This window comes from Delphinapterus leucas, chromosome 15, assembly GCF_059928025.1.
Source record: "Delphinapterus leucas isolate spDelLeu-1000000601 "Yukka" chromosome 15, BTC_Dleu_Yukka2, whole genome shotgun sequence".
NCBI classification, from domain to species: domain Eukaryota; kingdom Metazoa; phylum Chordata; class Mammalia; order Artiodactyla; family Monodontidae; genus Delphinapterus; species Delphinapterus leucas.
Genome location: NC_143143.1, coordinates 73837111 through 73851356, shown reverse-complemented (window position 1 = coordinate 73851356; position 14246 = coordinate 73837111). Strand labels below are relative to the sequence as shown.

General features: G+C 50.7%; 2 protein-coding genes across 3 annotated transcripts in view; one reads left to right on the top strand and one right to left on the bottom strand.

Annotated features, from left to right (window-relative positions):
- The window catches only part of ZSWIM3 (zinc finger SWIM-type containing 3), a 16734-nt gene extending 15640 nt beyond the window's left edge, over positions 1-1094 (bottom strand). For both annotated transcript variants that reach the window (XR_016387931.1, XM_022564983.3), the window contains exon 1: positions 471-1094. Coding sequence is in view for 1 of the 2 variants with exons in the window: in XM_022564983.3 (XP_022420691.1) it covers positions 471-625 (155 nt within the window). In the remaining variant the exon portion in view is untranslated. The remainder of the gene's footprint in view (positions 1-470) is intronic.
- ACOT8 (acyl-CoA thioesterase 8) lies at positions 1035-14246 on the top strand. Its single transcript, XM_022564990.3, has 6 exons — positions 1035-1246; positions 2516-2652; positions 8219-8444; positions 11331-11488; positions 12013-12207; positions 14012-14246. The coding sequence occupies exons 1-6, from the start codon at positions 1128-1130 to the stop codon at positions 14122-14124; spliced, it is 948 nt and encodes a 315-aa protein (XP_022420698.1). The 5' UTR covers positions 1035-1127; the 3' UTR covers positions 14125-14246.

The window sequence follows — 14246 nt, the reverse complement described above, 5'->3', positions numbered from 1 at the left end:
GTGTTTGAAAAAAGGTGGTAACTCTCAGGAGCTCAAGAACCATGTACAGAACGAACAAATGAATGAATGAATGAACAAACTACCCAATAAATGACCAGTGTTACTGCTTTGTAAAGAGAAGGCTGATGAAGAAAATTCTCGTCAAGGCGTTTTTATCTATTTGTGAAGGCCATACTTTGTGTCTGGGATACGGCAGGTGCTCAAAAAATGGGACAAACTGCAGCTATTATGGATTCCATAAAAGCTGTGAATGAAGGCGTGAGTGAGGGAAGGTGAAGCGGGTGGTCAAAAAGCGATGCCTATGGAGCTTTTGCGCTTTTCACCAGGCACACGGCAGGTGCTCAGTAAGTGCCTGTGGAATCCTCAAAGAGACAGGGGCCCAGCTGCACTCCCTCCTCCTCCAGGCCGCCCTCCTGGGGACCATCCGGCCTCCTCCCCACCCTCCTGCCCCGCCCCCGCCCCCGCCTTACAGGATGTCCTCGCGGATGGAGGTGCCATGGTTGAGGTTGTGGAAGCGGACGGAGACGCAGTCCCTGAGAATGAAGGAGCACCTGTTCTCCTTTTTGTAGGCGCTGAAGCACTCCTTGAAGTCCTCGTAGGTCTTGAAGCAGCTGCCTAGCTCCATGGCCGCCCCCTCTGCCCACACCAGGGGCTGCACCAAGATAAACACCAGGGGTCAGAGGTCACCTCTGAGGGTCTACCGGCTGGCGTGGGCCCAGGACGCCTTAAGGGTGGGCCCCTATTGGGTGGCCTGTTAACGGAGCTCAGGAGAAGCCCTCGGCCTGAGAGGGTTACCGTAGGTTGGGGGGCGTCTTTGCTCTCTGACAGAGGGGAAATGACACTCAGCCCTTATTAGCCAGTCCCGGGGCTCCGCCCCCTCACTGTCACATCCAATCACACACGGGTTCCCCGGACTGGCACTCATTTTCTCCAATCGCTAGAGAGCAGGTGGGCACACTCACCCGAAGACTGACAGGATCACCGACCAATCATAACCTGCATCCCACTTTCTCAGGGCTTGAGGGGGACTTCCGGTTACTTAGCTTCTGCTGGAGGCTGCGCGTTCTGTCCAGGTCTCCGCGTGTTCCCCCGAGCGCAGGGTCCCGGGCCGGCAGCAAGTGGGCTACATGTCGTCCCCGCAGGCCCTAGAGGACGAACAGGGCGGCGGCGATCCACCCAGGGACCTCCGCAGCGTCCTGGTCACCAGCGTGCTCAACCTCGAGCTGCTGGACGAGGATCTCTTCAGGTAGCCGGCCGCATCGGGCCCGCACCCACGCATTGGGTCAGAGGCTCCTGATCTTGCCTGCTGCCACCCCATTGCCCCTGCTTGTACCCCCCTGGACGAGGATGGGCTCTGCGCGAGATGCCTGTGCTGCGATTGGGAGGGAACTTGTGCCTGACAAAGCTGCCCCGGCTTCCTCCTCGGCGCGGGGGTCTGTGCATTCCCACCCCTGGGAGATCCTGGCAATCTAGGCAAAAAGTGGTGACCCAAAGTATCCTTCTCAGCAGCCTCCCCTGAGGAATCATGTCCCAGGGAGAGCCAGTCCAGAAAGGGCAGTGATTTGTCCAAGGGCACAAACTTATCTGCAGCTCCTGCATATTCATAATTTCCTCTTACATTCCCCATCCCCACCACCACTAGGTGGGGTCTAGTAGCTCTTTATTCATTCTGAGGCCTGAGCCTGTTTCCTTCCTGATGCCGCTTAAATTCTTGACTGTAACTGGGGATTTAATAGTTTGGGCTTCCAAGGCTCCTCCTGGCTTATTGGAAGCTATCTTAGGTATTAACTTAGCCCCACTTAAACCAATTACAAATAACTCCCTGGAGGGCTATTTGCAATGCATTATATGAAAAAAGCTGGGCTGGGCAGTGGGAAGCTGGAGACCTAAATTCTTAATCCTCCACTGGGCTCATGCAATGGGCAAGACTTTTCAACTCTGGGGCCTGTTTCCTCATCTGTGCACTGAAGCGGTTAGACTTGAAGTCTGAGGGCCCTTCAAGCTCTAAATCTAGTTCTTTTAAGAACTGGGCTGTCAAGTTGAGGGGTGTAAGTGGCAGACCTTAATGCAGTCCCCCCCACAGTTTGTGGGGTTCATCTTGGTCTACTCAAGGGCTTGAGAGGCTTATGCCTTACCCTGGTATGGGCAATGGAAGAAACACTGGACTTGGGCTCAGAAGACCCGGGTACTGCTCAGGATGGCAATGGTTGAGCTGTGTGTGTGTGTAACGTTGCTCAAGTCAGTTTCCCTCTCTGATCCCTGTTCTCATAATATAAAATATGGGGATTGGTTCATTATCCTTGACTGAAATCCACAGAAGTTTGGGGCATCCTTAAGGCCTTGAAGTTGTAGGTAGAGTGGTGTTAGGATATTTGCCTGGGGAAAGGCTTTCACCAGATTCTCAAAGCATCCCAAACCCCAATCAGGTTAAGAGATCCTGCACTAGAGGCTCATTGAAGATTGTGGGATATGGCCCAGCACCCAAGTCTTTCCTGTTTTTCCCCTCTCCCCACAGAGGAAGGCATTACTGGGTACCCTCAAACCAGCGGCTGTTTGGGGGTCAGATCGTGGGCCAGGCTTTGGTGGCTGCAGCCAAGTCTGTGACTGAAGATGTCCATGTGCATTCCCTGCACTGTTACTTTGTTCGGAAAGGTAACCCAACCCCTCCCTTAACCCACCCCAGCACTGGTGGCCCAGCAGCCACTTCTTTCTGGCCTTGGGGAGCAGACTGAGGAGAAAGAGGGAGAGAGGTAGAGGGGGGAGGGGAGGGAAGGGAGGGGGGAGGGAGAAGGTTAATTGATCGCCCTTAGGGAAGCCTAAAGAGGAAGAAGGCCTGGGGCCAGGAAGAGCCTTAGACCCCATACCTGCTGAGATACTGGGTACTTGTTTTCTGGCCCACAGTGGCACAAGACTTTGGTGCTTAACTGTTCCCAGTGGGTCTTTTGTTCTTTATTCTTCATACACCTTCTGGTGCCAGTCCTGTGCTGGATCCTCAGAGGGGTGCTGAAACCTCTGCTGGGAGTTTGAGGCAGGCAGCTTAACTTGGAGAAGAGACCAGCCCGGGAAACAAGAGACCTCGGATCTAGTCGGAGCTTTGCCATTGATTCACCAGGCGACCTTGAGTGAGGTATAACCACCCTCCCCGACCCCTCCTTCATCCCACCTGGAAAATGCAGAAGGGGCGGGGCCAAGCAAGATCCCTGTAGCTGCTTACAGCTCTGGGATCAAATGAAGGAGAGAGTAATCTTTTAAAACCCATGCTCCCGTTTGAGAAACATAAAAATCTCACTCCTAGGCAGATGCTCCCAATTTTAAGAGTCTCTGTCTTCTGCATGGTCCCATCAGCTGAGAATAATTTATGAAACTTTATATGTGATCTGTATTAAAAAAGACAATGGGTTTCCGCCTTCATTTTACAAGTATAAAATAGTTAATAGTAAATACACCTTTTCGTACTACGTTCCCATTCCCCTCACTCCCCATCCTTTTACTTCCTTTACTTCCGTGACAGTCATTGCTATAAAGCATTTGAATACTGACCTTGGGGTGAGCCCCGTTCTCAACTTTGATGCTAGCTGGGTACAGATGCGCCCTTTGTTCCCTCAATTTGGTTGTAAACTCCAAAAGTGCTGGCCTTTTGATATTGTAATCCTTCTAGCCCAGTGAGACAGTTTTGTTTCGTTTTTTGGGGGGCGGGGGCATTACCTGATCTCTCTGAATCAGTTTCATCATCTGGTTTCTGAAAAGAATTCTTAGTCTTTGCAGGTAAAGTATCTAGTGCAGGGCCTGGCATGATGTGGGTTTTCCATAAATGGTAATTATCATTACTTTTTGATGATGAACTTATGGGAATAATTAAAATTTGCATGTTACAGTGCGCAGCTATGTACATTATCTTGTTTAATCCTTTTAAGTAAACAGCATTCCTGCCACTATGCTATGTATAAGGAACTTTGGACCCAAAGAGGTTATGTAAGAAGCTCCCATAGGGCTTCCCTGGTGGCGCAGTGGTTGAGAGTCCGCCTGCCGATGCAGGGGACGCGGGTTTGTGCCCTGGTCCGGGAGGACTCCACATGCCGCGGAACGGCTGGGCCCGTGAGCCATGGCCGCTGAGCCTGCGCGCCCGGAGCTTGTGCGCCGGGAGTGCCAACACTAATAATCGCCAATTATTTGTGTCCCTATCTGCTTCTTGAAAGGCTGCAAGACAGCTTAAAATAATTGGCAGCTATTATAGAACTATTAAAATAAAAGTCACAATTCCCTGGCGGTCCAATGGTTAGGACTCCGTGCTTTTACTGCTGAGGGCCTTGGGTTCGATCCCTGGTCGGGGAACTAAGATCCCGCAAGCCGTGTGGTGCGGCCAAAAAAAAATCAGTTAATTAATTTTTTTTTTTTTTGCGGTACGCGGGCCTCTCACTGCTGTGGCCTCTCCCGTTGCGGAGCACAGGCTCCGGACGTGCAGGCCCAGCGGCCATGGCTCACGGGCCCAACCGCTACGCGGCATGTGGGATCTTCCCGGACCAGGGCACGAACCCGTGTTCCCTGCATCGGCAGGCGGACTCTCAACCACTGCGCCACCAGGGAACCCCAGTTAATTAATTTTTAAAATAAAATAAAAGTCAAGGCAGATTAGGAGTATGGGATTAACAGATACAAACTACTATACATAAAATAGATAAGCAACAAGGATTTACTGTGTACCACAGAGAATTATATTCAGTATATTGTAATAACCTATAATGGAATATAGTCTGCAAAAAAATTAAGTATGGGAAAAAATAAAACATTTGGGGCAAAAAAATTATTTTAAGAAGGATATTAAGTTTTTAATTTTTTTATTTTTTGGTCGGGCCGCACAGCTTGTGGAAGTTTTTAATTTTTTTATTTTTTGGTCGGGCCGCACAGCTTGTGGGATCTTAGTTCCCAGACCAGGGATTGAACTCGTGCCCTCAGCAGTGAAAGCGTGGAGTCCTAACCACCGGACCGCCAGGGAATTCCCTGGGACAAAATTTTCAAAAGTAATAATAAATAAAAGTCAAGGGCCAGGAGGCTAGTAGTAACGGGATTTGGGGGAAATAATTGTGTCAAAATACTAGGCTAAGGCATGTCATTGCAGTTTTACACAAAAGTTAGTTCCGAGATTCCTGGCAGCAAGGCAAAAAGGGAAGCTCTCTTATTAGTTTGTGATGTGACCCTCTACCAGGTACATCAAGATTTATAAACAATGATGGTGCTCCAATGATATATAGATATATTTAAAAATTTTTTTTATTGGAGTATAGTTGCTTTACAATGTTGCTAATGATATTTTTAATTAAAAGATACTGGGAGGTGGAGGTGTTGGTCCTTGGCCATTTATCATATCAATTCTCTTTCTAAAAGCCCTGTATAGAATGTTAGTCAGTTTGGGTTTTTTGTTTGTTTGTTTTTTGATTAAAAAAAGTATTTCTCAGGGCTTCCCTGGTGGCGCAGTGGTTGAGAATCCGCCTGCCAATGCAGGGGACATGGGTTCGAGCCCTGGTCCGGGAAGATCCCACATGCCACGGAGCAACTAAGTCCACGTGCCACAACTACTGAGCCAGAACTCTAGAGCCCGCGAGCCACAACTACTGAAGCCTGCGCGCCTAGAGCCTGTGTTCGACAAGAGAAGCCACCGCAATGAGAAGCCTGTGCACCACAATGAAGAGTGGCCCCTGCTTGCCGCAACTAGAGAAAGCCCACGCGCAGCAACGAAGACCCAACTCAGCCAAAAATAAAATTAAGAAAAAATGTATTTCTCTAGATAGGTAGAAGAATGTAATACAGGTGTTTTCTGACTTGGTATAGGTTTAAAGCATGGAGAATCTTGAGCAGGAGTCAAAAAACATTATTCTGTAAAGGCAGAGTAAATATTTTAGGTTTTGTGGGCAAAAGCAATAGGAGATAGTATGTAAACAAATGGGCTTGGTCATATTCCAAAAAATGTTATTTACCACGGCATCAGTTTTCCTATCTATACAATGGTGATAAGACCCACTTTGCATAGTTAATGTGAGACCAACGTGAGAAACGATACCTTAGCAACAATAAAAAAATTCATAAACAGAAACCTCCATTAAGTAGAGTTGGAAGACCAGAGGGGGGAGCGCTCATGCCCTGAAAAAGACTCCTTTCTGGCAAGGACTCAACCAATGAAAAGCCATGGGCTCTTTGTTTACTAGGGCCCTCCCAATTGCACTATACTATAGCCCTCCCTTTTCCCCTCTATAAAAGCATTCTCCTCTTGCTGGACGGGGACTTGCATGTGGCTCACTGTGGTTGCAGACCCTGATATTGCATTTCTCTGCTGATCCTCAAGAAACCCATCTTTGCTGGAGAAGTATCTGGCTGTCTGTTTCAGGTCCACATAACTAATGCACTCACTCCATAACTGTTATCTCGCTTCCTTCAATATACTGCAGAGCCTACCAGCTCTGTTCCAATACAAATTTTAAAAAACAGGTCTGGAACTCATTCACACTGAAAGGTAAATCACTAGTAACTGAAAATACTGAATTTTAGCTGCAGCCCAAGGATTGGATGACAGCTTTTTTTTTTTATTTCGTTGATAGGGAAGGGAGGCCTCCTTCCCAGCCTCTGAAATCAGACTGCTTATGTAGCTGTCTCGTTTCTGGACTCTTGGGAAGCCCTTCTCAAAGGCCTTTGGCCTTGAGGAGCCCCCATTCTGATTAAAAATGCCCCTTTGGCATTGCTGGCTAACAGACCTGAGCAAACCCACTGGGCTTCAGGGCTTCATAGGAGTGTTTATTGCTGTTGAATGAGCCCCCAGTGCCTGGCAGGCTCCCCATTTGGATGGGGTGGAGGAAGCAATGCTTCTCTAGACCTGCTTCTTTCATCTCAAAGTTGAAGATCATCCCCAAGACATCTTACCACCTACGTGTCAGGGTTCTCCAAGGTCGGTCTGACTCAGACTAAAGGACTTCAGGGACACCAGGAAAACTCTCTCTAAAAACCCTCCCTGACCTGTTCATTGAGGGTTAATAGTCCTCACGCTGGGGCCAGTGTCTCCCATCCTGTCTTGTGAGCACAGATAGCGAAGGAGAAGGGTCAGGTTGACTTCCATTTGCATTAGGGATGAAGGGACTGACAGCAGGCTTTTCCTGGGAGAATGAATATCAGACAGTGGCCAAACCATATATAAAAAGAGAACTCTGAGCCACAGCTGGTAGCAACTAGCACAGGAAGCCACCCTACTATCTACAAGTCAGGTTTGGAGGAAGTCAGACCACCATTTCTAGCAGCCAGTCCAGGAAGCCAAACCATAGTCCCTGTAATGATCAGCCCCTAATGGCCAGGACTTGATGAATAACTGAGAGCTTCCCTAATTTTTGCCCCTGCTTCCAACTTAGGACTAACTGGGGAAAGCCAAACATCACCAATTCCATAGGCTGCCTATCACCATGCCAGCAGCCTCCAAGCAGGGCATACCTGAAACCTTTTTTTTTCCCTATAAAGCTTTCCCGCTCCTCCGTGTGCCTTTGAGTCTCTGCCAAGCGGAAGTGATTATGGCTGACTCCCTTGATGCACTAAACTCTGAATAAATAACCTTTGCTTGTTCTCAAAAAAAAAAAAAGAAAGAAAGAAAGAAAGAAAAGAAAAACAAAAATAAAACAGGCAGCAGGCCAGATTTGCTGACCCCTGATCTAGAAGAATGGTACCGGGTTCATGACAAGATCCCAGTCACAGAAGGAACAAGACAAAAGCTGACAGTATTTTATTGAACAAACACAGAGCACTTACTACGTGCCAGATACTATTCTGAATACTTTACGACTCTGAACTAATTTAATCCTCATTAAAATCCTGAGAGGTATGAACACTATGATGATCCCCATTTCACAGATGCGTTAACTGCTCAAAGAGGTTAAGTGACTTTCCCAAGGTCACACAGCTGGTGAGTGTCAGAGCCGGACTTTGAATGCAGGGAATCTGGCAGTGTCCCTTCTGTCCTGTGCTATTGACGGAGTGGATCTCCACCTGCACAGGGAGCATCCCAATGACAGGGTCTAGGGTTCTCTCCCCAGTACCTGGGCTTCATCAGGCCTCAGTCAGTAGCTACCAAGCAGAAAAGGAATGGAGAACAAGCAACAGAGGGGCCTGTCCAGCCATGGTGATGGTGAGAGGGCCTACGGGGCTCAGTTGGGCTCACCGTGTGCTGTGTGCCCTTTGCCTGCTGCAGGGGACCCGAAGGTGCCGGTGCTGTACCAGGTGGAACGGACGCGAACAGGGGTGAGCTTCTCGGTGCGCTCCGTAAAGGCTGTGCAACACGGCAGGCCCATCTTCATCTGCCAGGCCTCCTTCCAGAAGGCCCAGCCCAGCCCTGTGCAGCACCAGTTCTCCATGCCTACCGTGCCCCCGCCAGAAGAGCTGCTTGGCCACGAGGCCCTCATTAACCAGTATTTAAGGTGAGAGACCTCAAGGTCCCAGGACAGGGTTCAAACTGCAGTCGCCACCTGTTAGCAGGCCATGGAGTCCTTTAGTTGATCTCGGCCAGCATTTTAAAAAGCTGGACTAGGGAATTCCCTGGCAGTCCAGTGGTTAGGGCTTTGTGCTTCTACTGCAGCGGGCACGGGTTCGATCCCTGGTTGGGGAACTAAGATCCCACGAGCCATGAGGCACGGCCGGGGTGGGGGCGGGGCACGGGGAAGCTGGACTAGAAAAGAAGATACTAGACTGTATTGCCTGTAGTAAGGGTAGGCATCCTTTTGTGAAACATTAGTTTCAGTTGTGTGTGAGAGCATGTGTGCCCATGGGTGGGTGTTGGATCATGGTGTGAAATGCAGGGCTTCCTATTCATCCAGTTCAGGTACTGTTACAGCTTTCCTACTGTTTAAATACTGAAATACTTCTGTAACTGTTGGTAAATACCTCCCCAGTCCCTGAGTGGTCCCCCTTCTCTTCCAGGGTCACCCATGACCCAGCAGCCTAGGAGTTAATGCCTGCCAGGGGTGAGAGGGTCCTGCTGCAGAGCTGTGGCCCTGCTGCCTTTGCCTTAGTGCATGTTAAGTATTTTGAATGTCACCTGGTAAAATAGGTTTCTTACTTGAATCACAGCTAATAAAGTTGGAAAAATGGTGGGGCAGTGGAAAGAGCTCTGGGTCCTGACACAGGACAAGTCACGTGGATTTGTTATGGCAAGTCCATGTGCCCAACTTGCACAGTGAGGCCAAACCAACTGAAACATCGGAGTTTGGAGCAGAGAAAGGCTTATTCCAAGGCCATGCAAGGAGATGGGTGGCTTATGCTCTAAAAAACCCCGAGCTCCCTGAAGGGCTCTAGAGCGCAGGCTCAGTAGTTGTGGCACACGGGCCTAGTTGCTCCGCAGCATGTGGGATCTTCCCAGACCAGGGATCAAACCCATGTCCCCTGCACTGGCAGATGGATTCTTAACCACTGTGCCACCAGGGAAGTTCCTCCTGAAGGGTTTTGGCAAAGCATTTTTAAAAGCCAGGTAAAGGAGGAGGGTCGCAGGGTGTGTGATCAGCTCGTGCACGATTCTCTGATTGGCTGACGGTGAGGTAAGAGGGCAGTTAACATTGTTAGTCCTTAAGCTCCAGGAGGCCTGGGGCTATGCGCTCACAGTCATCAAGTAGTTAACATCTTTCATTTGGCTGGGGGGGTGTGGTTAGCATCTGTAAAACAACTCAGGAAATGTGCATCATATACTGTTATCTAGGTACTTCAGAGAGCAAAGCAGAGGATATGGGGGAAGGGCCTGTCCCAGGAAGGCCCCATAGGGTCCTGCTCCGTTATAGTTCCCCTCCTCAATCTTGAGGAGAACAGGTTTTGAACAATAAAAGGAATAAAGGTTCAGATAAGGAGGTTAATCATAAACTTGACAGAGGTATCCACAGGGTCCTGCTCGGTTATAGATTGGGGCCAGGGCTCCACTTCCCACCTGCTGTGTTGCTTTGCTCGACTCCCCAGCCTCTCAGAGCCCTGCTTCTTCATCTAAAACATGGGAATGGCTGCTTTTGCCCTGCAGACTTCACAGCTCTATCGTAAGGAGAGCCCCGCTGCCTTGTGCCGCAGTCAGGGCTGTCAGCCCGGTGTGATGGAACGGACGTGCATCTGCACCTGGGAAAAGCCTGGGTTCAAATCTAGACTCTGCCCCCGCCAGCTGTGTGAGTTTGGCAAGTTGCTTTTCCACTCTGTGCCTGTGTCCTCAGTTGTAAAATGGTGCCAATCAGAATTTCTACCTTATAAGGCTGCTGTGAGGATTACACAAGATAACAAGGCCCTCAGCGAGTGCTCAGTAAATTGTAGCTACATCACTCTTGACAGAGAGGAATAAGCACGGAGCCCGGTATGCGGTCAGAGCTCCAAAATGTTTGAGAAATGAAAGGAGGACATTGTTCTTAAAGGTCCCTGAATCTAGAGCTGTGTGTCCCATAAGGAAGCCGCTAACCACAGGTGGCTGTATTAAGTTAATTAACATTAAATAGAAATAATTCAGCTCTGGTCCTCGGTCACACTGGCCACATTTCAAGCCCTCAACAGCTACATGTGGCTCGTGGCTACCACAGCGGACAGGGCAGCCACAGACCATACCATCATCACAGAAGGTTCTGTCAGACAGGGCTCGAAAGGATAGGGATTGAAACGGAAATACCGGGGAAGAGCCTAGGGGCACAAGGGGTGTCCTTACTGTGGCAAAGGGGCTTCCCTGGAAATGGGCTCCTCTCCCTGGAACACAGCGTCCCCAGTCGCTCAGGGTTAGGTAAGTCAGTCCAAGTAGGGCAGCCTATTTCCTGAGTGTTAGAATAGAGAAGTGGTTAAGAGTGTGAACCGAGGAGCCAGGCTGGCTGGGCCCGAACCCCGCGCCCCTCCACTTCCTGAGCAGGCTCCCTGCACCCTCTGTGCTTGCTTCACTTATCAGATATCAGTGAGAGCAGCATGGGTCTCACAGAGGTGTTGACGGGTGAGTTCATGTGTGGGAGATGCCTGGAGCAGGGCCTGTCACAGGGTACACCGCATGACTAGATGATGTGTTGGCTTCATACGCCTTATCTTGTCTCCTCCACAGTATTTACTATGAGGTAGGTGACTGTCATCCACATTTTGCAGATGGGAAAAAGGCTGAGCGATGACTAACTTGCACCAGGCCAGAGGACTCATAAGTGGCAAAGAAAGGATGCAAATCTATCCTGTCTTGCCTGCCAGAGGGGAGGGGAGCTTTGGGGATAAGTCAGGAGTCCCTGTGGAGGAATGAGAGGGGTCAGAAGAGGTGGCTCAGAGGACAGGCTCCCCATCTTCCTGGGTCTCCCCATCCCTCTCCCCTTTACTTTCAGGGACCCTAACCTCCAAGAGAAGTACCGAGTGGGGCTGAACCGAACTGCTGCCCGGGAGGTGCCCATTGAGATCAAGCTGGTAAACCTACCCACTCTGAGCCAGCTGCAGAGCATGGAGCCCAAACAGATGTTCTGGGTGCGAGCCCGGGGCTACATTGGTAAGAGGACCCCATGGCCTGAAAGGAAACGCTCTCCGGGGGCCTAGACCTGTACCTCATTTGCCCTTTGTGGCCTTGGGCATGTTACTTCCCCACTCTGGGCCTGTTTTTACCTGCATGATGGGGAGGTTGGCTCAGCCCTTTGCATGGGGAGAACGGGCAGGTGACTGTAATCCTAATGTTGGTCCTTTCTGGGGAAGGCAAGGCACCTTGCCAAGGTTCTTCCCCAGGTCCCCTGCTGAGCATCAGATGCCTTTGTGCAAACTGGAAGAAGACACTCGGGGGCCCACGGTGGGAGACTTGGGGACTGAAGATTGGATTTCAGTCCTCACCTGCACCTGCCCCCCTCCCATCCCTGTCTCCCTTATCGCCCATCACACACACACACAACTTGGGCCAGGTGCCCTTGGGCAGTGAACAGTCTGCACACCTATGCACGGCAGCCCCTTTCTCCCTACCTCCCTGCAGGTCCTGAGCTGTAAAGCCCAGGAGCCCAGGGCTGATGGGGCCGGAATCTGTTGCAGGGGAGGGCGACATGAAGATGCACTGCTGCGTGGCAGCCTATATCTCGGACTATGCCTTCCTGGGCACAGCACTGCTGCCCCACCAGTGGCGGCACGAGGTGCACTTCATGGTCTCCTTGGATCACTCCATGTGGTTCCACGCCCCTTTCCGAGCTGACCACTGGATGCTCTATGAGTGTGAGAGCCCCTGGGCCGGTGAGTGTGGGACCATGGGGGATGAGGGTGCTGACCCTGGGAGGGCAGGGAGCCTGCTTTCTTGGGTGATGCTGTCCCCCACCCACTTTCTATGGAGCACCACACAGATCACTCACTTCCTCTTCTGCTTCCGTAGGCTGTGGTGTCCTTGTCTTCAAAATGACAGGGTGAGGCCTGAGGATGGGACACCTGCTCAGCTCTTAATTTCTGTAACATGCTGGGAATATGATTCAGTTTATCTCAGAGACTCAGTTCTAGTCCCAGAACCACTTCAGATTACCTGTGTGATCTTGGGCAAGTCCCATCTCCTCTCTGAGCCTGTTTCCCCATCTCAACAAATAGGGTTGCATTAAAACAGAGGTATCCAAAGCTGGTGGCCCATCAGACCACCACTTGGGGGAGCTTTTTCAGAACGTTCTCAGATTCCATCCCTAAGATTCTGACTCTGCAGATCTTGGATGAGGTCCAGGAAAGTATTTTTAAGAAGCTCCCAGGACTTCCCTGGCGGTCCAGTGGTTAAGACTCCGTGCTTTCACTGCAAGGGGCCCAGGTTTGATCCCTGGTCGGGGAACTAAGATCCCACATGCTGCACGGCGCAGTCAAAAAATTAAAAAAAGAAAAAAGCTCCCTAAGTGATTCTGACAATTAACCTGGTTGAGGGTCAGGGCACTCAGCATTCTCTAAGGGCCCCACTGCTTGGATACTCCTTATAGTGTTGAGAGAAACCCAGACTCGTTCATCAGTGCCTAGTCTCAGAGCCCTGGGTTCCTTTCCAAGGAAGTGCATTTCAAACAAAGAAAAGCCTTGCTTCGTGAACCAGGGACAAAACTTGAGGGACTTCTTATACTCAGGGAAGGGGGGCTCTTGAGCACCGACAGCATCACAGTAAAGGAGCCACCACTTGAAGTTAGGACTCTTGGGTTCATGTTTGGCCTGAGCCTTAAGGCCAAGTTCCTGAGCCTCTCTGGATTTGACTGGCATCATCTGGAACATGGGACAAGGCCTAAGTGAGCTGTTCTGCATATAAGAGAAACCAGCAGTTCCCTTCCTAAATAATCAGACTAAGGCCCTGGGCTAGCAAGGGAGAATCTCCACGTGGGGAGGGGGGTGGCCAGGCCTCACGGCTCCACGTCCTGTCCTCCGAGCCCCTTTGTCCCTGTGGGGATGGAGGTGGGGGGTTTTTTTGTTGGTTTGTTTGTTTGAACGAATTACCAGCCTGGAGGGCCTGGTTTGATTTATTATAAAGGGAACTGATGGGGACTTCCCTGGTGGCGCAGTGGTGGGAGTCCGCCTGCCGATGCAGGGGACACGGGTTCACGCCCCAGTCCGGGAAGATCCCACATGCCGCGGAGCGGCTGGGCCCGTGAGCCATGGCTGCTGAGCCTGCGCGTCCAGAGCCTGTGCTCCGCAACGGGAGAGGCCACAATGGTGAGAGGCCCGTGTACCGCAAAAAAAAAAAAAGGGGGGAACTGATGGGTTTCCTCACACAGGTGGCCAGAAGTGGGGCAGATCTGGTTAGCTGAGCTACTGAACCAGACTGTTCTCAGAACGTATCCCCTTGGGATTTTTTTGAGGAAGCCAGCAGATATGTGAAAGTGCTTTTAAACCATCAAGTGGGATTCCCATGGGAGGAGTTACCCCTGATGACCAACCATAATAGGCTCCTAAAAGGGTGCTTGGAGATTGGGAGTGACCACAACACTGAGCGTACCCTGGCATGGGGTGGTCCAACCTGAGTTGTACGTTTTTCAAGGAGGGCATTTGGCTGGGTGGAAGGAAACAGTTCTCTCCCTTATCTTCGCAGGTGGCTCCCGGGGCCTAGTTCATGGGCGGCTGTGGCGTCGGGACGGGGTCCTGGCTATGTCCTGTGCCCAGGAGGGCGTGATCCGAGTGAAGCCCCGGGACTCAAAGCTGTAGCCAGAGGTACCAGCTTGGTCTGGGGCTTCAAGGATCTCCCTTCTCCCCCGACTCCTGAGGCAGGAGTTACCATCCAGGGTTGGGCCTTTGGTCCTGAACATGGAATAAAGAGACTTCTACCA

What these genes read in the sequence shown, in the direction of transcription:
- ACOT8 (XM_022564990.3), top strand. Translation starts at nt 1,128, where the DNA reads ATGTCGTCCCCGCAGGCCCTAGAGGACGAACAGGGCGGCGGCGATCCA. An exon ending in CTGGACGAGGATCTCTTCAG is followed by an intron (nt 1,247 to 2,515) that starts GTAGCCGGCCGC and finishes CTCTCCCCACAG; the next exon opens with AGGAAGGCATTACTGGGTAC. An exon ending in GCGAGCCCGGGGCTACATTG is followed by an intron (nt 11,489 to 12,012) that starts GTAAGAGGACCC and finishes AATCTGTTGCAG; the next exon opens with GGGAGGGCGACATGAAGATG.